Source organism: Myotis lucifugus, unplaced genomic scaffold (genome assembly GCF_000147115.1).
Source record: "Myotis lucifugus unplaced genomic scaffold, Myoluc2.0 scaffold_400, whole genome shotgun sequence".
Classification (NCBI taxonomy): Eukaryota; Metazoa; Chordata; class Mammalia; order Chiroptera; family Vespertilionidae; genus Myotis; species Myotis lucifugus.
Window position 1 is genome coordinate 777,389 of NW_005871448.1, and position 24,136 is coordinate 801,524.

At 53.5% G+C, this 24,136-nt stretch overlaps 1 protein-coding gene across 1 annotated transcript in view; it reads left to right on the forward strand.

Annotated features, from left to right (window-relative positions):
* PAG1 (phosphoprotein membrane anchor with glycosphingolipid microdomains 1) overlaps positions 1 to 11,794 on the forward strand; it is a 60,990-nt gene extending 49,196 nt beyond the window's left edge. Inside the window, exons 5-8 of the mRNA XM_014467500.2 lie at positions 739 to 835; positions 2,546 to 3,126; positions 5,173 to 5,232; positions 9,340 to 11,794. Of these exons, the coding sequence (XP_014322986.1) occupies positions 739 to 835; positions 2,546 to 3,126; positions 5,173 to 5,232; positions 9,340 to 9,684 (1,083 nt within the window). The 3' untranslated portion in view covers positions 9,685 to 11,794. The remainder of the gene's footprint in view (positions 1 to 738; positions 836 to 2,545; positions 3,127 to 5,172; positions 5,233 to 9,339) is intronic.
* The last annotated feature ends 12,342 nt before the right edge of the window (positions 11,795 to 24,136 follow it).

Genomic DNA, 24,136 nt, shown 5'->3' on the forward strand with positions numbered 1-24,136 from the left:
GTAGAAATGCATCACCTACCACCTTGATGACACCTATAGCCATTGCTCGGCCTGGCCCGTCTATGCACCTAAGCAGTCGCAGTCGAGCCCGGCAGAAAGCCCTTCGCTCCCCGCACCACCCTCCCCTCCCAGGGCCGAGGGTTGGGCTCCGAGAGGCTGCAGACCCACCTGTTCGCCGCTGGCTGTTTCTGAGCTGGAAGCAGACCCGGCTGGGTATGCGCAATCTGGGGGTTGAGGACGTTAGCGATCATTGCCAGGCAGACTGGGGTCTCTTCCCCCGGGTGACAGCAGCGGGTGGCCTTTCCCCTGCTTTGCCTGGCGTGGCTCACCTTTCAGAACAGTGTTCATAGCACCTGGGCCAGGGCTGAGGCTGTGCTGGACTCCCTGCGAGGAGCAGCAGGGGCTTCTGGTCCCCACCTCACCTGGAGCGAGGGGCTGACCCCTCACCGCCCACCGGGCCCATCTGCAGACCGCAGGTGGGAGGTGCCCGTGCCCTGGCGATGCTGGGACAGCCCCGTCCAGCAGAATTTCCCACCAGGACGTGGGAAAGGAGCCCCTCGCCTCACGAGGCACAGAGCACGGGACATGTGCTGAGTACATGGGCAACCGACATCTATTTAATTTCCCTTCATCCAAACCAAAGTAGTGGGTGTGGGCTTTTGCGGATGTTCCCGTTTTTAGAAAGAGGCTCGGACTCCCCTCCACAGGGCGGTCTGACCGCGTGCGTCTCTCTTGCAGCCTTCGGACAAGGAGGTGTTCAGCCGCTCGGTGACCAGCCTGGCCACGGACGCGCCCCTCAGCAGCGACCAGAACGGCGCACTCACCAACGGGGACAGTAAGTCCCCACACACGCCACACGGGACTCATCCCCCAAGACCAGGGCTCCAAAGGCGTAGCCAAAGGCTAGGAAGTAGGAACTTGCTCACGGTTTGCACCAGTTTTAGCAAAAGTCGTCTCAGGGATGGAAAGCTCAGGTGTGCCGATTGGCTAGGGCGGCCCTGCTGACTCACTCGGCCTGAAGCCGCTGGCAGGTGGCCGTTACCGACAGGACCTCCTGCCTGTGAGAGCAGCATTAACGTGAGCAGCGTCACTGCCCGCAGCACGCAGGGAGGGCGGCTCGGGCCGCGGCCGCAGTTTCCACCAACTTAGATCCGCAGCTCAAGTGAAGGGGCTTCAGCCCCAACATCAGTGTGGACCCACCTGAGCTCCTCCTCCCTGCCTCGCCCTCGGCCCACGGCTCTGTTCCCACTGTCCCGCCCGCCTGTCTCAATGGGCACCTGGTAATGCACCTGCCCACCTACCCCAGGCTGCTCTGTTCTGCTCAGCTCAGCTGGTACTTCCACTGTCTCTAGACCAGGGGTGGGCAACCTTTTTGTGAGTGCGTGCCAAAACCAGCAAAATCTCTGACTCAAAATTCTTCTGCGTGCCAACCCTCATTTTTTGAGAACATGTGTGATGACGTCACCGGGCTACTGCTGTAGCGCGCATCGAGAGAAACATAGACATTTATTCCCCTTTCATTAGTACCGGTGGGCAAAGCGAGAGAGAAGGTTTCATTTTTATAGAGTGAAATTTTGAATAAGTAGGTGAGGCAGTTGTCTTGTCAACGAAAACCCGTTGCGTCTGAGGCTGAAACCAAAACACTGGTCGGATCTAGGAAGGCAGGGAGAGTTAAGGCAGAGGCATAGAAATTGCTCTTCCCCTCTCTCGTCAATCCATGTCTATGGTCTTTAAGATAACTTGTTATGTAAAATTATTTATCTAAGATGCACCTACACTGAATTTATCTGAAAAATAAAAAAGTCGGTATTAAGAAAAAAATTGTAAATGGAAGATTATAAGAAAGGGTTTCGCGTGCCAGCAAAAGTTACTGGCGTGCCATGTTTGGCACGAGTGCCATGTTTGGCACGCTAGCCAGGGGTTGCCCACCCCTGCCCTAGACCCACCCTGCCCATACCTCTCTCCCTCACAGCCCCTCCCCGCCCCCCGCCCATCACCTCTCTCCCTCACAGCCCCTTTCTCCCCCTGCCCATCACCTCTCTTCCTCACACCCCCTCCCCCATCACCTCTCTCACAGCCCCTCCCCCATCACCTCTCACTCAGGGGCTGCAGGGACTGGGACTAGGACCCTTTGAGACCATGGTTCTCCCTGCACAGGTTGGGCATTTACCTGAGGTCTCAGTCAGTGCACCAAGGGGCTGTGTTTAAACTCGGCATCTGAGTTTCGGGCACATCCTTGGGACCACCTGTCCCACCCCTGCCTCTTGCTGCAGGAGGCCCTGCGTGTGTGCGTGTGTGCGCGCGTGTGTGCGTGTGTGTGCACGTGTGTGCGTGCGTGCGCGCGTGTGTGTGCGTGTGTGTGTGTAGCCAAGTGTGTGTGTAGCCAAGACACTAAATGTTGCCGGGAAGACGTGATTGAACTGAGAATGTCGACTAACAAGCGGGCCGCCTGTGCCTTGCAGCCGAGTCGCACACAAGTAAGCGCAGCAGCAGTTCCCTGGGATAATAATTCGGGGTGTCTTTCTCCCCTTTCCCTCCGCTCCAGTCGCCTCGGAAGGCAGTGCCGGGACCTGCGCGCAGCATTACGAGGAGGTGCTGGCCGCCGCCTCCGACCTGCTGGACGCCCAGGACGGCTCGGGGAAGCCCAAGGGCCACCAGAGCCGGGAGCTGCCCCAGATCCCCCCGGACAGCGCCGTGGACACGCTGGCCAGCACCGGGAGCGTGGACGGGGACCAGGGGGCAGGGGCAGAAGGGCCCTACGAGGTGCTCAAGGACAGCTCCTCCCAGGAGAACATGGTGGAGGACTGTCTGTATGAGACGGTGAAGGAGATCAAGGAGGCGGCCGCACCCCCGGGCAAAGGCCCCGGCGGCCGGTCCAGGGCGGCCCCCGCTCCCAAGGAGCCGCCGGCGCCCCAGGCCCCGGGCAGAGCCGACTTCGCGGAGTACGCCTCGGTGGACAGGAACAAAAAGTGTCGGCAGAGCATGAACGTGGACAGTGTGCTGGGCCCTGCCCGGGACGCAGAGGAGGAGGCCCCACCGCCGGTGCCCGTGAAACTTCTGGACAAGAACGAGAACCTGCAGGCGCAGGACAACAGCGCCTCAGAGGGGACCCAAGAGACCAACAAGGTGAGCGCCTGTGGCCACAGGAGTCGGGGCCTGGGCTCCTCCTGGCTGTGTTCGGGGAGATACACACACACGCACACACACACACACACACACATACACACACAGGCCTGCGTGCGTGCTGTGTCGGACCTTTTCCCTCCAAGTAGTGAAACACTGAACACGCAAGCTTATCAAATCGCTCTCTCATGGCACCGTACCTGGATGTTTTCCCGATTTTGCATCATGTCAAATCGGAGCCAAGTGCTGCTTTCTTCCTTGTTTTCCCGATTTTGCATCATGTCAAATCGGAGCCAAGTGCTGCTTTCTTCCTTTTGAAACCGGGAAATAAGGCGCGAGACCCGACTCTTGGCCACGCGGTTCGTGCCCTCTGCCTGCCGTCTCCTCCAGCAGCCAGGTGACCTCTGTCCTCTCCGGTCCCAGTCCTCAAAGCAAGGAGCAGGCACAGGAGACGACTCATGGTGCCACTGGTTGTGTCCGACTAACTTTATACTGTTTTTTTTAAGCAATAGAGTACAGTACTCTTTTTTAAAAATCTATTTTTATTGATTTCCAAGAGGAAGGGAGAGGGGGAGAGAGATAGAAGCATCAATGATGAGAGAGAATCATTGATCGGCTGCCTTCTGCAGGCCCCCCCATTGGGAATGGAGACCGAAACCCCAGCATGTGCCCTGACAGGAATCAAACCTGGAACCCAGTCTGCATGCCGATGCTCTATCCCTGAGCCAAACCGGCCAGGGCTGAGCTTTATACTTTTAGTGAGAGATTGTGTTTTGTGACAATTTCTGAACAGCAGCCCATCCCTCCCATTTAGATATTCAGCAAAGCTCTAAGTGCCGCGACCCCCAAGCTCTCCCGTGCTTCTGTGACCTGGTGTGTGAGTGACGGTCCGAGACCTTCTCCTGTTCCCGTGGGTCTCACTAGGCTTGGTCTTCTTTAGGCAGCTGACATCTAGGTACTATGTTCTGCACAGAAAAAAGCAAGTTTGCTTCTTAGGTTCTGGTAGGAAGGCCACATAGGGGTCAGTCCGACAGTAGCAGCCTTTAGACCGTTCTGGAGTTCATGGTCAGAGGTGAACGCTGGCACTAAGTCGGTCCTCGTAGTGTTTCCACTTTTCAGATTTTCCACGAAATCAGCTGCCCAGAGCCCCTACAAAGGTGATCGTAGTCGTGAAATACAAACACAGTCTAATGTTTGCCCTTTGCGTAACCAAAGAGGATGACATGAATGTAAAGTGTTTGTCCGTGAGGGTGGGTTCCCGGGGACCAGGGCGGGGCTGGGGTTACGGTGGGGCTGGGAGGCTGAGCCAGGGGAGCAGAAAGGAAGGTCCCCGGTGAGGCAGACACCGGGAGGGGCCCGGGCAGCAGCCAGCGCAGACGGGGTGGTGAGGAGTCCGGATGGTGGAGCGGCTGTGGGCTGTGGTTCAGGTACGAGGAGGTCGGGCTGTGGGGCCAGGACATGAGCGGTGGGGCCGTGTGGAGGAGGGCGGTGGGGGAGGTCGCGGAACTGAGGGCTGGGTTTGAAAGGACGCGTGTTTGTTGAAATTGTTGAAATCGGGGAGAATGTGGGGAGACAGGAGAGGTGTGGGAGAAGCGAGGCAGGAGCCTGCCGCCAGCGCGAGCTGCCTCTCCGTTAGCTCTGATAAGGTTCCCGGTGGCTCGGGAATCTTTCCAATGACTCGTGCACACTGTCCGGACACAAGATCCAGGCATGACATAAAGAAGCCATGTTTTTTATGATTGATTCTTCATTGATGATCAATCCGTCACCGACAGGAATTGAAACAGTAGTCTGCTTGGCTTATTTGTACCGACCGGTTCAAATACAAAAGTGGAAGAAATGTCTGTTCTGCTACTGGCTCTCCAGAAACATCACAGAGTAGGCTTCTTGCGTGTGTGTTCCTCCTGGGCTTTACACAATGTCATTGCAGAACATCCTCGATTTCCTAACAGTCGTCTGAGAGCGTTCTTACAGAAAGATGCCGCACACAGGCAGCTGCCGGCATCGACGTCAACCCCCCCCGCCCCCCCGTTTCTGTTTTCCTCACAGAGGTTCAGTGCCCTGTCGTACAAGTCCCGCGAGGAAGACCCGACGCTCACAGACGAAGAGGTGAGTTCTGTGGCTTTCTAAAGGGAGTTTGTTGGTTTTTAGAGAGAAGAAGGGAGAGGGAGAGAGAAGGAAAAAAACACTGATGTGAGTGCATCGATCGCTGCCTCCTGCACGCCCCCTACTGGGGATCGAGCCCACAGCCCGGGCATGTTCCCGGATCGAACCTCTTGGTGATGGGATGACGCCCAACCACTGAGCCACACGGGCCGGGGGGGGTTATAGCTTTGTAATCACCAGGAAGCCCCTGTGGTGAGACCAGAGTCCCTCCTGGTGCACCGCGTCGCTGACCCTCCGTGTGAGAGGCTGAGCCTCTCTGACATGCTGCGGGAGCTGGGTCCGGGTGCTGGCTCGGCAGTGGCTCAGGTGGAGGGACTGGCAGGTGGGTGGGCAGGTCCGCTGAGTAAAGGAGACCTAGGAAAGGAGGGTCAGGAAAGCCGGGGGTGGGGGGGAGGAGGAATAAGAGAGGGACTTAGGAACAAGAGTCTAGTTGGCATTCCGATGTCCGTCCGCGCAAGGGGAAGGCCATCGTGGGTTGGAAAAAACAGGAAACTGGAACGGCTGGGGGTGTGGAGGGGGTTGACCAGAAGGGAGCCTGAGGGGGCTGCGTCGAGGGGGCTGCAGGCAGAGGGCGTGAGTTCCTGCCCGGCTGCGCCAGCCGTCAGCCAGCCGTACAGCCAACAAGGCCGCTTGCAGGTTCTCCCAGCTCCGGGCCGAGGAGGCGCTGGTTAAAGGTCCAGGGAGCGTGAGAGGTGAAGGCCAGCCGTGCGTTGTCTTGTCTGTCTCGCCTGGCTCAGAGAGCTGGGCGCCCTCAGCGGTCGGGCTGCAGGTGGCTGCCCTCGGACCTGGCAGGGAGTCCCGTCCGCGTGCAGAGGTGGTGGCGGGTGCAGGCAGCGCCTCCTTGGGGGTCCGAGTGAGGATGGAGCAGCAGGCACTGCGGCCGGGGACAGGAGCAGAGAGGCTTGCCGAGGGTGATGCCGCCCACCCTCCAGGGTCCTCCCCGGGGAGGCACCTGCCATCTGGCCACCTGGTTTCGTAAGCCACACCTGGGGGTCATCCTTGACACCTGTTCCTCACCATCCTCAGATGCAGCCAATAGCCACGTCCCTCAAGTCCACCTCCAAACGGTTTCTTCCGTGTCCCGTCTTCATCCCACAACCCCTCCTGCCTGGGCAGGCGGGCCCTGGCCTTCCTCCAGCATCTCCCATGTGGTGCCAGAGCCACCCCTTTGGGACAAGAGAATAGAATGTATAGGGTGTCCCAAAATTCACGCAGGAAGTAATTTTGATAGAAAACACAGGTTTATAATTAAAAATTGTAAATTTTTTATTGATTCATAAAGTATACCATATAGGGTTATGTATGGAATAGCACATCAGGTAACTGGCCTCCACGGCTTTGCTGCTACATACACAAAGCCGTGGTCTTCATTGGTCTTCATTGTCCCTGCTCCTGAGCCATAATTGGTACTTGGTAATGCTTATCAAATTGAAGGGATTGAAATCAAAGGGCAACAGATATTAGAATCTGATTCAATAAACCAAGTAAAATTAGGCTTTTATTTTTTGTTGTTGTTGTTGTTGATGCTCACGCAAAATTCAAATCTTGCGTGAATTTTGGGACACCCTATATAAGAGACCTGGAAGTGAATCCTATTAAAATAAACCAAGACCATGTGAAACTTTAAATTACTTATGAGAACATAATCTACAGACTGAGTAATAAAAATGAAAGATTTTAAAGAGAAAAAAAATCAAAGCTAAGGCCTTGAAGAGAAACCTGTATGCAAAACAGAACTATAGTCACAGAAGACAGATACTCAAGAGGAATATTAGGAGACGCGAGAAACTTCTATCAGGAAGTTCACTGTGACGCTCTGCATGTGATGCTCGTGTCCAGGGATGATATCAGTGGAGGAGCCTGTAATTTGTTAGAAGAGGGTTTCTCCCCAGGGAAGGACCTGGAGGTGAGGGGCCGGCTGTCACCTTTGCAGTGCAGGCGCCACTGTGTCTGTCCCCCTGTGTGACCCCGAAGATGAAGGTGAGTGTGGCTGGCCCCCACATCACTGGCACCCACGATTTACCCCTTTATAACCTGTCCACATTCCGGCTGGGACTACTTTCTGGATAAAAGGTTCCATGTGTTTGCAGTCACTATGAAAAGCAGACGATTTATTCATTCTTCCCAAATTCAAAGAAATTGTGTCTTCATTTTGAGAGTCATTTTTCCATTAGAACCTCTAAGGTGAGAATGTCTGGTGAACAGTCGTCAGAATAGTCAGACCACCCACGGTTGCTCCTGTGCCTAAACCTTCGGGTCGTCCAGGCCTGTGGGACCGTCCTCATGGAGATGACCAGCGGCCGTCCGGGAGGCCCGCGGCCAGCGGAGCTCCCCTCTCCCCGCTGTGGGGGCCCCGTGGAGGCGGCAGAGCCCTCCGCACGCGCAGGCCGAGCGTCTGTCAGGAATCAGGACGCATGTTCGTTATTCCTGGGTGTTTTTATAAATCAGTCACGGGGCCAAGGAAGGAAACGTTTACTTATTTCCAACCACAATTTCTAACAATAAAATAACAGCCCAGACCGTCTCCTAATCTGTACACCTGCTCTCCCATCACCAAGGCAAACTAAGTCGCTCTCACTGTTGGAGCCTCTGTGGGTACGTTAGGGACGCTGAGTAGCTTGGAAGACAGCCCGATCCTCGCACAGGAAAGTCTTCCCATCTCTGATTACCTCCAACTCCGCTTCTCGGTTAGCTGGTTGGAAACGAGAATGCGTTTCCCACCGAAGTTTCTGTGCGTGTTCGCTGAACCAGCAGCACCTGGTGAAACCAAAAGGCATGGGCCAGACTCTTACAAACGCGTGTGCGCGCCGACCAGCAGAGCCCAGGACCCGCCTCCGGCCGCGCTGTGCGGGACAGGCGGTCCAGGCCCACTTCCTGGCTCTCACACTCTGGGTGACAGGCCGGCCAGCCCCAGGTTTCTGCCTCAGTGGTTCTGGGGGCGGAAGTTGCCTTTCTTGTAAATTTCTGGATCCTGCTGGTTCAGTGCCCACAGTGTGAGAATCACTCGTCTCATACATGCTTCCTGCCGAGTTTGTAAAGCAGTGGAGCCCCTTGTCAGCTGAGAGAGGCTTCCGATGTAGAAAGACTGCGTCCCTCGGGGCCTTGGGCTGCCGCGCCCCCTCCTGCCCGCCGCAGGCGCTGAGAGCCGGGTCTTCGTGGGCTTGTGCCGACACGGCCCGTCTGCCTGAAGATAGTCTGGTAATTGTTCTCTAGCAACGCATTCCAGGCACTGAAGAACCCACTTCTGGGCATTTATCTGAAGGAAGTGAAGTCACTGCCTCAGGAGGCGCCTGCACCGCACGTGACGCAGTGCTGGTCACACAGCCAAGACCTGGGAGCAGCTCAGTGTCGATCTACAGACGAATGGGCAAGAAAATGTGATCTCACATACATGTCAGGTGTCTGTGCGGAATATCCAAGTGGACAGACACAGTGGATACTATTCAGCCATAAAAGAAGGAAGTCCTGCCAGTTGTGACCTTGAGGCCATCTGCCAACTGAAGTTACCAGACAGGGAAAGACAAACAGTTTATGTTCTCAAATAAATGTGGCCTCTGAAAAAGCTGACCTCACAGAGATAGAGCAGACTGGTGGTGGCCAGGGGCTGGAGAGATGGGGGTGGGGAGATGTTGGTCAAAGGGTACACACTTCCGACTACAAGATGAACAGGTGCTGGGGGCGTCCAGCATGGGACTAGAGGTAGCGCTACGGTTGTGCTCTGTGCTCAGAATTGTTCCGAGAATCAAGCTTAAGTGTTGCCACCACACCCTAAAACTGGGGGCCCGGTAATGGAGGTATTCCCTGACCTTACTGTGGCAGTCCTTTCACAACGTACATGTGTGTCAGATCGTCGTGTCGTGTCCCTTAACCTGACACACGCTGCCTGTCGGTTCCGTCTCAATGAGCTGGGGGTGGGAATCTGATCTGGGCTCTCTACACCGGTTCTTAAAGGGACACACACCCTGGGTGCTCAGTCTCCAGTTTGTCACTAAAGAGGGGAGGGGCGGTCCAGGTGAAGGGTTTCTATTTGACTCACCCTCTGTCTTCCAGATCTCGGCCATGTACTCATCTGTCAATAAACCTGGGCAGTCGCTCAAAGTGCCCGAGTCCAGCGACACCTGCAGCCCAGGAGCTGCCCGGAGGTCCCCATCGTCCTGCAATGACCTCTATGCAACCGTCAAAGACTTCGAGCAGCCTCCCAGCGGCGCGGGCACACTGGCCCCAGCAGCCAGGCCCCGGGAGCCCGAGCCCGACTACGAGGCCATCCAGGCTCTGAGCAGAGAGGACGAGAAGGCCACCCTGGAGCCCAGCAGCCTGCGCGGCCCCTTCCCAAAGGAGAACGACTACGAGAGCATCGGGGACTTGCAGCAGTGCCGGGAGGTCACCAGGCTCTAGCAGCCCCGGCAGCGGTCGATCGGGGACAGGAGACCAGGGCGCTGTCCCTTCGAGTCACGTGCTGCTTCCTTGGCCGAGGGCATGAAGACTCCAGGACGGAACAGGAAGGCGCACACCTGGCTGCCAGGGCACCCTGTCTGCCAGGCACGGCCACACCCGGCACAAGTCCCCGTGTTCCCACACCCTCGGACGGGTCCCAGCGTTGGGATGTGCCGTTTGGAAGAACCAGGTTCCCTTGTTTCTACTCTTGGGGCGTTTGCTCTGGTCCCCTTGAAATCGCCCCATTTCTACTGGCTCCTTCCAAGGAAATCGCCCCCAGGGCTTGGCCTTTGCCTTCAACGTAGGTGTTTTCAGATGGTGTTTTCAGATCTGTGGTTGCCACTCCCGACGGATCACCCAGCGTCTTCTGGGGACGCCCTCGAGGGCCTTGGGTCTCCGTGCCTTCTGATCCGGGCACTCCACGTCAGCAGCTTCTCCCAAAGGACTTGAAGTCACTTTTAGATGCTTTATTTTATTTTTCTAGCCAAAATGCCCCCCCCCCACCCGGTGTTTGAAACTTCAGAACCTTTGCAGTATTTGCGGTGAGTGCTGTGGTACTTCCATACTTGTTGGAGCCCGGAGCCCATTCCTCCAGCACACAGCTGGACGCCGTGACGCCGCCTGGCAGGGCTGTGGACTTGACCGTGGGTCTCTGAGGATCTGTGCGGCCACACCAGCTGCGCCGGGCCCTCACGTTAACGGCCACCCTAAGGTAATCTAGCTGAGATTAAAATGTAAACATTTATTTTTGTTATCTAAATTTATAAGATGTCTTATGTTTAATGCCTAATTTCTAGAAAGTGTCAGAAAAAATGTATATTAACTATTTTGATTTTATGTACAATGATTTATACTCTCATTTTGAAAAAAATCACCACAAAGCACATAAGCTAGGTACTTACTAGTCATCATTATCGTTTTTCTAATGAAGTATTTAAAACATTGAAGGTTTTTAAAGACTCAGACTTTTCAAATGGTACTTGGAGCTCTTGGTCAAAATCACCTAGCTCTCGCAGGAATCAGTGGAATAACCATAAATGGTCGTTTTCAGTGGTTTGTGATGAGAAATATGTAAAAATTTGAGATGGTGAAACGGGAAAGAAGAACAAAGCCTGACTGAGGGCGCCTGGACCACTTCCCTCAGGGCCACTCCGCGGCGGGCTCCCGGGAAGGCAGCGTGATGAGCGTCACTGGGGGAGCAGGGGGTCTACCGGATTCTCTCCCCTTCACTCTACAGAGCTCGGTGTCGGCAGTTACTCAGGTCGAGAGATCACCCTGGTTTGAGTTTAACCATCTCTTTGGAGGTCATGAGGCCAACTGTGGGACTTGCTCACTTTTCACTCTAAAAGGAGCCCCGTGGGCCAGGCCAGCGTCGGAGGTGGCTGTCCAGAGGCCCCTGGCACCTGGGAGGGCTCGTCACTGGTGTGTCATCACTGTTTACACCTTACAGTTCAGTATTTCATAAATCCCATCACTTTTACTGTATTTGTTGCAAAATCTGTGCTACAGTCTTTGAATTGGACAAAAGCCATGACTTCTCTCAAAAAGGTTTTTATATTTAAATGCTACAGTTTAAACATATGAAAGGTAATTCTCAAAAAAAATTGCTGTATCTTTAAAATTCAACTTTGGCATCCATATTAGGCATTGCATTACAATAACTTAGGTTATGTAAAATTATACAAAAAGATAAAAATAATTTTTAGGAAAACCTTTTCATCTCCTAAATCAGAATTATAAACTTATCTTGCTTAAAAATAGGATCTTTGTCGTTGTTCCGATATTTGTTACATTTAAAAGAATTTCTTCCCGCTGCTTTGACTATTTCTCGGATACAGTGAGCAGGAAAGTGTCGCCTGTTTTATGTGAAATGTTTGGGTCCATGTTGTAGGTGTTTCCACGTGCATTTTTCCCCTGCCTGCGCACTCTGGAAGTTGCTGCTCTCCTTCATGGGGAAAAAGCAAATTACTGATTTCTTTGCTCTCAAAATCCAAGAGTTCATTTGAATTGAGAGCTAATTAGCAATAGGTAGTCAACACAAAGAAATAAAACACAACCTCTGTTTCTCATAGTGGATTTTCATTTTTTTAATTGGAGCATTTACTAACTTTAACCAGTAACAAACTATATATATATATATGATATATCTATATCTATTTGTAGATATAGATATAGATATATCTCATATATATGTTCTGGTGCTTAATTAATTAGGATAGATCCTATTATCCTATTTAGTGTTTTGAATGTTTATTTTACTAGTGTGAAGACTATCATCATAGAAGCAGGACAGAAACAATTCTCCAATAGCTCTCACTTGATAACTGTAGGAAAACCTTCTCAAGTTGCCCTCATTTAATTTTTCTAATGAATAAATTCAGACTTTAAATCAAATCCATAATTCCTTCAGCTGTTCAGCAGTGGTATTTTAAGTAGTTTTATTACCCATGTGACTCGGACAGGTGTTGGAGAAGAGATCTGGCCAAAAGCTCCAAGAGCCAGGACGGGCACAGCAAGGGGACCCGCAGGTCGCAGGCAGAGCCACTCCCATGGGGCCATTTCCCGCACTTTCTTAGAAACCACAGAGCCCGCAGGCGCAGTGCAGTGAGCTGTGGGAGGTGACTGCTCTGAGCTGAGGGCCGGGCTGGCATCACAGCTTTGGTGCGAGACGGCACTAGGACTTTGTAAACGAGTCAGCGACAGTTTTCAGTGCTTCTGTGGGAGTGTGACTCCGCGGACCCGGGGATGCCAGGCCCTGATGGTGCCCGGCCAGCTTCGGCGATAAACCGTGGGTACGACAAGCTCACTGTGCCGTGTGATCGGGCGAAGCTAACGTGTCACATGTGCTGTTACTAAGCGATGGATGTGAAAATGGGAACCTGTGTCTGTGATATCACATGTGGCTTCATTCACTTCCTGGGCCTGAGGCGGTGCTGTTTGCTCTGTGTTGTACCTTTCTTCGCTATGCTGCTTCTGACCAAGGCGATAGGCAGGTGTCCACACTTAGAAAGTATTTGAGGAAGAGATCAGTCCAGAAACCATGATAAATTGGAGTCTTCATCCGAATTACCAAAGGAGGCTAAATGAAATCATGGCCCAGAGAGAACCGACATTCCTGCTGTCTCTTTAGGTCTGTGTTTACATCCCGTCTCCATATTTATAAAGGATTTCGTTGGTTTTCCAGGTTTTTCTTTCATTTAACCAGGAAATGGTAGTTCAGACTCTTCGTCATGCCAGATGAAATGAGAAATGCAATTTTTTTCAAAGCTTTCAATTTCTTAGTCATTTATCTTAATGCGTTAGATTACTCTTTTTTTTTTTTTTTTTTTTGCTGCTCACCACTTATATATACATGGCTATTCTTTTTAATGTATTGGGCTCTGCGTGTCTTAGATCACCTTGTGTACTGGATTATAAAGGCTGGTAATTGTCATTCCTCAGACTTCTGTATGTTAAAGTGGCAACAGTAAATTTTTTGATGTTACCTTTTAAATAATTGTGTAGTATTGATATGCCTATGTTCAGGAGAAGCTTGAAACATAGCTAAACAAATAGGAATTTGCATTTCACTGTTCATGCATTTTTTTCCTCATAAAAATAAGTTTCCCAAAAAGTGACTTATTGTCTGTTAGGTGGTCCTGAGGGGTTGCACAGCCCTCCTCTTACTCAAGAGGTCTCTGTGGTGGTCAAATTGCCCAATTCACAAATGAGTGGGGACGCTGTTTTCAATAGTGGGAATTTTTAAACCTTAGTTTTAGTCCAAAAGTACCTGGGATGGGCTTCCACAGCTTGTAGTGTTTCCCTTCAGGACCGGCTTAAAGATGGTGGGCAGGAAGGCACTATTGCTTCCCGTCTCCGCGGGCTCCTCCTGCACAGGTGACCTTCTGTCACTTTGCACAACACGACCCCTGAGCCTCTTCCCACACCAGCCGCTCCCGGTCCGCTGCTGTTGGAAGGACGCCCTATCGCGTCCATCTTCTCCAACACCCACCACGGCCCCTGCCTCCCCAGAGCCGTCCCCTCCCAGGTGAGCAGACACCCCCCTCCCCCCCAGCTCAGTTTCCTGCCCGCAGGCTGCCAGGCAAGGCCCAGGTGCACCTGGGGAAGCGGACGCGGGTGGTCTTGCCTGCCCGCATCTCTCATGAGCGTGGTTGGTGCTGAGGGGCCCCGGGGAAGAACCTTTGCAGTTCTGTTGCGAACTTGAACTCGCAAATGCAGACACACGCTCCCTGACCGTGCTCTCCCGGGGAGCTCGGCCCCCACAATGCACTGGGACTGCCCTGTCTCCCGGGGGTCCCGTGAAGGTCGAGCTCTGTGGTGGACCAGTGGGTTCCTGTAAGGTAGGACGCTGGCTATTTTAAGGGGAAAAACCCTCTCTTGTAAGGAGTAATCATTTATAAAAACAAACTGAGTGTAGCTTGTGTGTTTTGTCGGTTCTACCCAGTTTGAGGCCCCCTCCAGTCCCAGCACCGCACTGAAGCTCCCGGCCATTTCCAGGCAAACTGGTGTTGTCCGGTCAGGCCACGCCCGGTGAATGGGGACACGGGGCCTGAGGGTCTGGACACCTAAGATCCACCACCTTTAGTTTGGATGGTTTTGTTTAGTGTTGATTTTTTGAAGGTCACTCTCAGTGAATGTAACACCATAGTTAATTATCCAAATGGATAATCAGGAGTGTAATTTTTTTCCAAATTAACAGAACAGATAGCTGCTCATTCTCATTATATATTTGCTTTCAAAAGCCCACCCACTATACCAGTTCGGCAGCCTGAATAAGACAATGAAGGCGAAAAGAGACCAGCCCTGGCCCTGGGGTCTGCACTCCGGACCAGCCGGTCGTAATGTCTGCTTTTGTTTGTGGTTTTTTAACTCAACAAGTTAGAAACTGTGAGTTTAAAACAAACTGTTTGCCCCTTCTTGAGCTTAAAGAGCATTTTTTTTAACGTTAGGTCCTCACAGAGGTGGGGGAGGCTGACCCCAGGCCGGAGTCTGCCTGAGGACTTTGGACATTCCTTCGACAAGGCTGCATGTGTTTGCAGTGAGCCTGCTGCGCTGTGCAGGCCCCGCCGCAGCTCGCTCACCTGCACTGCCCACGTTTGCACACACTCCTCCTGTGCTGCTCCGGCAGCTCCCTGGTCCTGGGCTGGGGCTGCCCGCAGGGCTTGTCCCTCGGGGAGGAGCAGAGAAAACGGCAGGAAAGCCGAGCTTGGTGAACATCAACAAGCATTTGAGAGAGTCTGTCTGCTCAGACTTTGACACTTTTTTCTACTTTTTTCTTTATTCCTGAGTCCCAACCACATACTTGCTTCTGGGGGTGGGCAGGGCAAGGATCAGAAGTAAAAACTGAACTAAGTGACAGGGCCAAGGCTGCCTGCCCCATCCCCTCGGTGTTTCTGTGTCGGAAAATGCATTATCCCGACTCCCTGTCCACCACGGAGTCCCTTAAGGAGGGAGCCATAAGCAGGTAGGGAGGAGAGGCAACTCAGAGACTTAATTATTGTTTAGATATTTTCTTCTTTGTCAGCTCAGGAATCAGCCTGGTTTGTGGGTAGCATAATATGGCTAATTAAACTATAACGTGTAGGTCACTGGACACGTCCTTTCAACAGTTTCATTTAAAGGCTTCTGACTGTTTTAGCTGGGAAGAGAGACCCCTCCTAATAGGGAAACTAACCTCACAAAAGACTTCCATAAACTCTTTCTAGAAGAGTGTGCATCAGCCAGCCTCTACCCCCAGAGTATGTGTTTCTTATCGATAGTATTTCAACAATTTTTATGGGAGAAAAAAATGCACATTTTTTATTTCCTGGAAAAATGAATTGAGGTGTTGAATTAAATTCTCAGAGGGGATCATTGAAAGGAAACACTGGCTTTGGAGATGAGCTCTTGGCTCTGTGGTCCCTGTTCCAGCATCGACTCTACTGTGTGACCTTGAACAAACGAATTAACTTCTCTGTGCCTCCGTTTCTCCACGTACACAATGGAGATCATGAAACCAACCACTGCCTACCTCATAGGGACGTTATGGGGACAGATGGGACCATCTGGAGGAACACCAATGCTTTGAACTCTGGAAGAAGGTGCTACAGGAATTGACATTGTATTGTTTTTTCTGACCCAAGTATTATGTTTAGGGCTTAAACAATAGCAATACTGTTAGTCGTGTTGGGAGTGAGTGTCAATTTCATGCCTATTTACAGCCCTCTTCTCGGCCAGGCCTGACCATCCAGCCAATCACGGTACCTAATGACTGAGTGTTTATTTGTTTTCTGTGTTTCTACCCATAGTGTTTTATTCTGAATGTTCCCAAGGCTGGGGGTTAACTTCTAATATCTTATTGTTTACATGTAATGGAACTTATGCGAGTTGTGTATAAAGAATAATTACAGGTAAATAGCAGGTACATTGTAATTAAGGCACTTATCAAATTGTCTTTGTTCTTTTTGTTTCAATAAAGGCCAGTTTTATATAAAAAGCTTGTTAAAATTCATTTGGTCTTTGGGAAGATCAAGAGTGGCTTATTTAGCCCAGCCGGCATGGCTCAGTGGTTGAGCCACGACCTGTGAACCAGGAGGTCCTGGTTCGATTCCCAGTCAGGGCTCGATCCCCAGCCTGGGGTATGCAGGAGGCAGCCAATCAATGATTCTCCCTCATCATTGATGTTTCTCTCTCTCTCTCTCTCCCTTTCCCTTCCTCTCTGAAATCAATAAAAATATTTTTTAAGTGGCTCATTTATATGCCCGTAGTGTATAACCCGGGTTTGGAATTTAAGCTGCCAACTCGCCACCATGCCAGGAGGATGTGCCGGTGGCTGGACTCCCACACTCCGCAGAGAAGGCGCTGAGCTGGAGGCCAGCTCCTGAGGCCTGAGGAGGCTGCTGGGCTGCTCTGTGCTGTGTCCACACAGGAAGCAAGGGGTCACAGTGCAGACCCCACCGGGCCTCTTGGGACCGTCAGGCCGTGGCACCTTGGCCTCAAGCCCCTGCTTCCTTTCTCACCGTGTGGCCAGTTTCCACACAAACTTTCCCAGGGCTGATGGTCCCAGCTCCACACTGTGCGAGGCTCAGAGCAAGAGTGCGCTCTGAACCCTGGGTCACGGCCAGTTTCCCCCCCCCACCCGGGCCACCTGGGAACTTGAAGTTGTGTCCCTGTGGGCGGGTGCAGCCCTCACAGCACGACAGCCATGTGGGTATTTAACAGGAACTCCTTGCGGGGCAGGGAGGACTCTGAGACCCCAGCTGAGGTGGGCCAGGCGTGCTCCGTCCTTTGTGCCACTGTTAGAGAAGAAAGCGCTGGCTGGTCCACCTTCCCTCCGCGAGTACAGTCTGCACCTCCATCCGTGGGCCCGTGTCATGGCTCTGGAGTGGAGCGCCGCTTCTGCACGTTTTAACTCTGAGGTGTCGCCCCTGGAATAAACCAGCTTTCTGCACACAGCAAGCACTCAACAGATGTCTGATCAAATCTGAATTCTCACCCCCACCCCCACCCCCGTCACTGCAGTCCTAAGAGTCTGTCTTGGACTAGTGACCAGGTGTCGATAAACCCGCAGGACTTTATACCTGACTCCTCTCCTACCCAAAGCCTGTCTGTGGCTGAATTTCTGAACCAATGGCAGGGTCCGATGGCAGAATGTCCTCCAAGTTAAACCAGCCCAGAAAGCGGTGGCTGGGAGGGAGGGAAGCATCTGACATGTAGGTAAACAGCATCAGCACTTGGCAGGGCTGTCTGTTAAAACAGACAAGTCGTTCAAAACAGCTTTAAACACTCACGTCCAAAAGAAAAATACATACAACTGCAACATCAAAGGAGAAGAACACGTTAACGGGAAAACGAAAGGAACCACAGGAAAACCATGTATTGATTCATTCCATAAATACTTACTGAGCACCTACTATGCGCCAGGTGCTGAGAAGACAAGCCCCGGCCCGGCTGGAGCGCACTTCCTCTGGCTGTGTTGCTGACCTTGACCTGCTCGGGGGTTATTCAGGGTCAGCACCTCAGGACGCCGCTGGCTGGACCACGTCTCTGGAGGCCTGCTTTCCCGAAGGCCCGTGAACAGGTGCAGTGGCGATGAGACTGAAACGGTAACCCCGAGAAGGAGCACTCACAGCCAACACCAGGACTCCCGCTGGGAAAACCCAGCTCCTCCCGCTCAGGGAGACAGGAAGCCGTACGGACAGCCTGGGCCCGGGCTTCTCTCTCCATCCTTCCTGCCCTGTCAGCCTGTCCCCATCCCAACGGTCTCTGCGGTACCTGCCGTCCCGCCACAAGATTGTCCTTCTAAAGAAGCGTCAGGAGAGACGGCCTGCCTACCCACTACAGTCATCGTGAAGTCTGTCCTATTCCCTAGTCACTGGTGTAGGTGGAGCGGACACAGTGTCCACAGCATAGGCAAGAAGCACCATTCCAGTGACCCTCACGTTCGACTGGAGAAAAGACAAGATCACAAAAAGAAAAAAGAAACACAGATCATGTCACGAGTAAATACCTGAGATGGAATAAAGTAAATAAATGGTGGTGATGCAGAGTGTGCCTTGGAGGAGGGGGAGGAGATGAAATCTTTTATGCTGGGGGTCAGGGAAGGCCTTCCAGGCCTGAAGCAGCTGTGTACAACTTGGGGAGGTTTGGAGCTTCCTGGAGAAAGATGTTGGATAATATCACAGCGTGAAATGGTCAGCAGGTGGAAGTCACTGGATCCAAGAAGTTACGAAAGGAAAGCAGTGAGAGGCATCTGAGGATTAAAAACTATTTCGAGAAACAACAAGAAACACTAACAGTAATTGTAATGGACAACAAAAATCTCAGAACCGAACACACTTCATTTTTAAAAGCTTCCCAGTAACTAATGAGGATGAGCAAGAGGAGAGAGTAAGGAATGTGTTTTTAGAGAGAGAAAGTATTCTTACCTTACTTTAGAAAATGTGAATTGGGTTTTGCTGGCCTGATCCCTTTAATTCCGGTGCATTCTTTCTTCCCACTGCCTGCAAATCAGGAGGAGAGGTAAACTCTGCAATCATACTAAATGGGAAAACTGTGGCGTTTCCACGGAAACACAACTAACCTGACATGAGCCAAATCGGGGGCTCCTTGCGCGTAGAGGGTTGCCTCAAAGTGCAGCGTCTCCCCACTGACTTAGCTCCCTTCGCCCCGCCCGTGAACGAGGGGGGGTGCACTGTGACCACAGCCTCCACAGTGACGTGCGAGACCAGGGCATCACTCACTGTCCTGCGTGGACACGCGGTGACGTGGAGAATGGCCAGCAGCCAGCGGGAAGAAAGAATGCACCGGAATTAAACGGATCAGGCCAGCAAACCAATGCACATCTTCTAAATTGAGGTAAAAGTAATTTTTCTCACTAAAAATATACTCCTTACTTTCTCCTCTTACTCATCCTCATTCCTTACTGGGAAGCTTATAAAATGAAATCTTTTCGACTCTGAGATGTTTGCTGTCCATTGCAATTACTGTTAGTGTTTCTTGTTGTTCTTCTAAGTAGTTCTTAATCCTCAGATGCCTCTCACTTCTTTCCTTTCATAACTACTTGGAGCCAGTGACTTCCCCCTGCTCACCTTCTACGTCTTGTTACAAATATTTCTATCCCTTGGCACCAGAGGGCCCACTGCGCCCTGGACTACAGCAGCCAGTGCATCCGGGCCCGGCCTTGACGCGCTTCCGACACCACGTGTCCCCTCACACTTGGGGCCTCAGCTAAGGCCAGGCCTCCGCTGAAGTTCACCCCAGACTCCGCCACGTGGAGTGGGACGTCCACGCTGCCCGGGACCCCCGCCTCCCGTCTCAGCGCCCACCGTGTTCTCTTCCCTGTCTGGCCACGACCCACACCCCACCTCCCCAGCACTCAGGAAGGGAACGTCCACCTACGGGCAGTCAGACCCGAACCCTGCATGTCGGGAGCTGCAGGCTCCACCTGACCGCTTCTCGGGACACTGGCCTCCCGGGTCCGCACCTGAGCGCCCCTGAAATCCGTCTCCACTCCCACCGGGTCCAGGACCTTCCCTGACACTGTGTAGGCGCATTAATGGGCTTCCAGGTAGGAGGGACCCTGTCCTCCTCTGGGTGCCCCTTTGCAGAAAGAGCAGCAGGCGGGCGGCAGCAGGGAGCCTGCCATGTGCCTTCTCTTCCTCACGTGGCTGCGAGTCTCCTTCAGTCTGCAAAGCACCACCTCACAGTGAGTCATTTAACCCACCCTCCCAGGCTGGGCCCTGTTTTCTTAAGAGGAAAACCCAGCCCACCCTGTGGCCCTAGGGTACATGTCTGTGTAAATCAGGGGGGTGCAGACGCTTCTCTGTGTCCCCTGCACAGGCGCTCCACTTCCCTACCCCCATTGGGGAGCCGGCGGGGAGGAGGGGGACGCTGGTGCCAGCGATCTTCCTTCACTCCCATCAGTACTGACGCCCAAGCCAGGGCCCCCTCCTCCTTCTAAAACGCGGGGAGAGGTGCTCCTTCCCACTCGGCCTCTGGGACACTACATGCCGTCAGGTGTGCCTGGGCTGATGAGTGAAGGTTTCCACCCGGCCAGCTCAGTGCAGAGTCTGGGCTACCCCACCTGCCCCCACAAGATCCGCCATGCTCCATGAACAGAACGTCCACCTGATCCACCCGCCTCCTCGGGCAGGTGCACCCTGGGCCCGGAGGCTGTGTCCTGAGGTTGGTGAGTGAGGCACCGGGTCTGCTGGTGCAGGGAGGGCCTGCGGGAGGCCCTGGAGGCAGCGTGGGGACCGGTGTCTGCAGGTTTGCTTTGGTGTCAAAGACAGAAATCAGATCCCAATGTCACTCACCCACCGCTCAGCCTTTGTCAGGTCAGGAGGACTCTGTCTACCTCCCCCTACTCACCTGAAAAACTGGGACAAAGGGTGACAGGAAATAACACACAGGGAAGTGCCCACCTTCTTACCCCCCCAACACCCTTAGTTCTCTTTGTTCCTTTCGTCAGAGACCCCGAACCTTCTCACGGGAACAGAAAAGATGCCAGTTCATCACCATCACAACTCTTCTAAAGTCTTTCTCCCCCTTCCCCTGGCCACGTCCTACACAAGTGCTGGCACATGCACACATGCACACACATACTAACACAATGTGCGCTTACACGCACATACACATGTATACACGCACATATGCACACTTGCACACATGCATGCACACACACGCATACATGCACACATCCACACTTGAACACAAGCACACCCACATTTGATGTTGACTCCCCCTGTGGCGGGGGCCACCAGCACTAATGGCGGTCAGCACCGTGGACCCCACGAGGGGCTGTCTGCTCACTTCAAGGTCTGGCTCAGGTTCCCCACAACCACCTGCCACACGGCACCCTCCTAGTGGCACCTGCAGGCCGAGGCGGGTGCAATGCAGACACCACAGGAGACACTTCCTGTCTGGCTGTCATTGATTCCTTTGTTTCGCCTGAAGAGACGTCTTTCGTTGTCTCCCCCACACGGTGCTGTGGCTGCACTACGGGCTCTCCATTCTGCTCAGAGTGTGTAACTTCCAACTAGCGACAGGGGTGAGAGGGGCCCCTTCTCCCAGGGACCTGGCAGGAGCGTTGGGGGGGGGGGGGTGACCTCCACACCATGGACTGTAACCCACCTTAAGAGGCAGCAGATTCTTACATGTGTAACAAGGTGAGAACCCCCGAGGACATGTGCAGAGTGAGCGGCGGGCACAGAAGGACGAGCTTGTGATTCCACGCGGGAGGGCCCAGAAGAGTCCACTCCTGGAGAGAGGGCGGGGCGTGCTGGCCGGGGCGGGGGAGGAGCAGGGGAGTCAGTGCTCTGTGGGGACAAAGTCTGTGGAGAGGAAAGGTGCTGGGGATGGGTGGCGGGGATGGCCGCACACTCCTGCATGTACCTAATGACCCAGAACTGTTCCCTTAAACATGGCTGAAATGGTCAACTTTAGGGTATGCATGTTTTACCACCTCGAAAACAATCTCAAAAGAAGTCCTGATGCCCAGGTCCAACCTCTGGAGGTTCCGACTGAGTTGGGTTGGGGTGTGGGCTGGACACTGAGTTTGTTTAACTCCCCGGATGATCTCTCCTGCAGACAAAGGTGGTTTTGTGGGAACCACAGAAACCAAGGATCTTCAGGGGCCCTGGAGCCCCAGCCAAGAGGAGGCCCCCCTCAAACGTGGGTGATGGGGAGGGTTCGCCCAGCCCGGCCTCCTGTGCTCCAGCACCATGGAGTTAGGAGGAACCACCAATGCCCAGCCCTCCGCTGGCCGGGAGAAAGGGGGACTTGTTTGCACCCCTCAGTCCTGTCCGGGTCCGAGAGGGACGCCTCCTGTCTTTCCCAACTCCACACGGCAGAAACGGTCGGTGCTGGGACGGAGGATGGTGCAGTGGCATGTGTTGAGTTTGCTATTGTAAAAAATGTAGGTTTAAAAAAAAAAAAAAGACTGGTATGAAGGTTTTTTTTTAATAGAAAGAACCTCTCATCTCTAGTCCTTGGAGCTTAACTCTCATGATGCCGTGAGAACACTGCCGCTGAAACTGGCTGGTCATTTGAAAGCTTAGTGCCTGCACATAGTTTCCCCACAGTTTTGCTCTTTTTAAGGGGGTTGAATACAAAATAATAATCACAATTTCATAAATTATGCTGGCTGGGCTCACTGTCTAGACTAACGGTCTGTTTCCTGGAAACCTGCCTAAGCCTCTGCCTCTTGTTTTTTAACTGTTTGAGTAAGACACACACACACATACACACATGCACGTACACACATGCGTGCATATACATGCACACATGCACACACATGTGCACACACAGATACACACTGTCCTTGCTCCTATGCGACACCGGGGAGATGCGGGGTCCCAAGCCACCCTTGGGGGGCCAGGCTCCCACATGGAGCACCCCCCGGGAACGGTCAGAAAGGAGGCTCCCAGGATGGACAGACGGTGCCTGGGTGATGCGCGGGCTCACCGGCCCCTTCACATCTCTGGCCGGACAAATGGCCTCGGTCCGTCAAGTCCCTTGAACTCAGGAACTGCCCGGGCGCCTAGCCAGGAGCTCAGCCAAGTCCTGGGCAGAGCCCTCTCACCCAAGAGCAGGAGGAATCGATGGCGAGGAACCTGCCAATTTCCTGTCCCTGGGAGCGTCTCCAAAGGCAGCTCACACTCAGGGACCCGCGCCCACGAGGCAGGAGTGGAAGCAAGCAGGACTCGTCCCTCTGTCAGACCCTGCTGCAGGGTTGTTTGGGGTAAATCCTTTCCAGCTGTTCCCTCTGACCTGGAACTTTTGAAACAGGTTTGCTTTGGCTTGATAAGGTCCCTCAGAGTTCACGGAGGGAGGGGAGAGGGAGGCAGAGGGCTTCCGAGGGCCAGGCTGGGCTTATTTTATTTTCCTTTCACATATACAGTGGGGCATTACCCTACACCCCAGGACTTGTTTGTTTACAGCTGGGAGGGTGGGCCTTTGACCCCTTCACCCGTTCCCCCGTTTTGAGGGCTTTCAACCGTTTTGAGGGCTTTCAAGTCTGCGCTGTCATCTCCTCTGGTCTCTTCTCCGTGTTCGAGTCCAGCTGCTGGAAGCAACCTAGCCGGGCTCGCATCGTCACCTTCATCTTCAAGTTCTAGTGAAGAGGCCCCACAGCCCGTCTTCCCATCCGGAGAGCCTCTCCCAGGCCACGTCCCAATTCTGGCAGTCTCCTCGCTTGGGTTCGAGAACCGCATTTTGTCCTTTATCTTTGCCCATCGGTGGGTGGGTCATAGGTGGGCGCCAGGCCTGGGTTTTTCCCCCCCACTTTCCATTTCCCCAGCCTCCCCGCTTCCCATCTGGCAGTTTTGCCGGAACTTTTGGGGAACCCAGCTGGGTTCTCATTCAGCCATGGACGGGGTGGGTGAAGGCCTGGGAGGGAGGGAGCTGGACAGGGTCACCACACAGTGGGGCCCATGCAGGCAGCAGGTCAGAAACCCCACACTTGCCCAGATCCCAGACCACCCCCTTCCCGCCCCCCCCCCACCCCCGCCAGGCCTCGAGAGCCCCAGCCATGTCTGCCTTGACCTCCCCTGCCAGGGATGCTGAGGAAGTTCTGAGCATCAGGCCTGGACAGGGGCAGGGAGCAGAGCAGTCCTGGGTCCCAGGGCCCTTTTCCCTTCTCTGTCTGACTCCACCCGCCCCCCCTCCCACCACCCCCTGCCCTTCTCCCTTCTCCCTTCTCTGTCTGAGCCTGAGAATGACAGCCCTTTCCTGCATAGGATGCATGCCGCTCACAGCCAGCCTAGCGTGGGCAGGGCACGGGAGCAGGAGGGTTGAGGGGTGTGGCAGTGGGAGGGAGGTGTCTTTTCCTTAAAAGAGCCACAAGGCCCCTTTGGTTGGACGCTTCCCTGCCGGAGTCTCACTTTGGAAGGTGATTATCCAGAGAAGTCTCTAGAATTGGAGCTCGACAAGG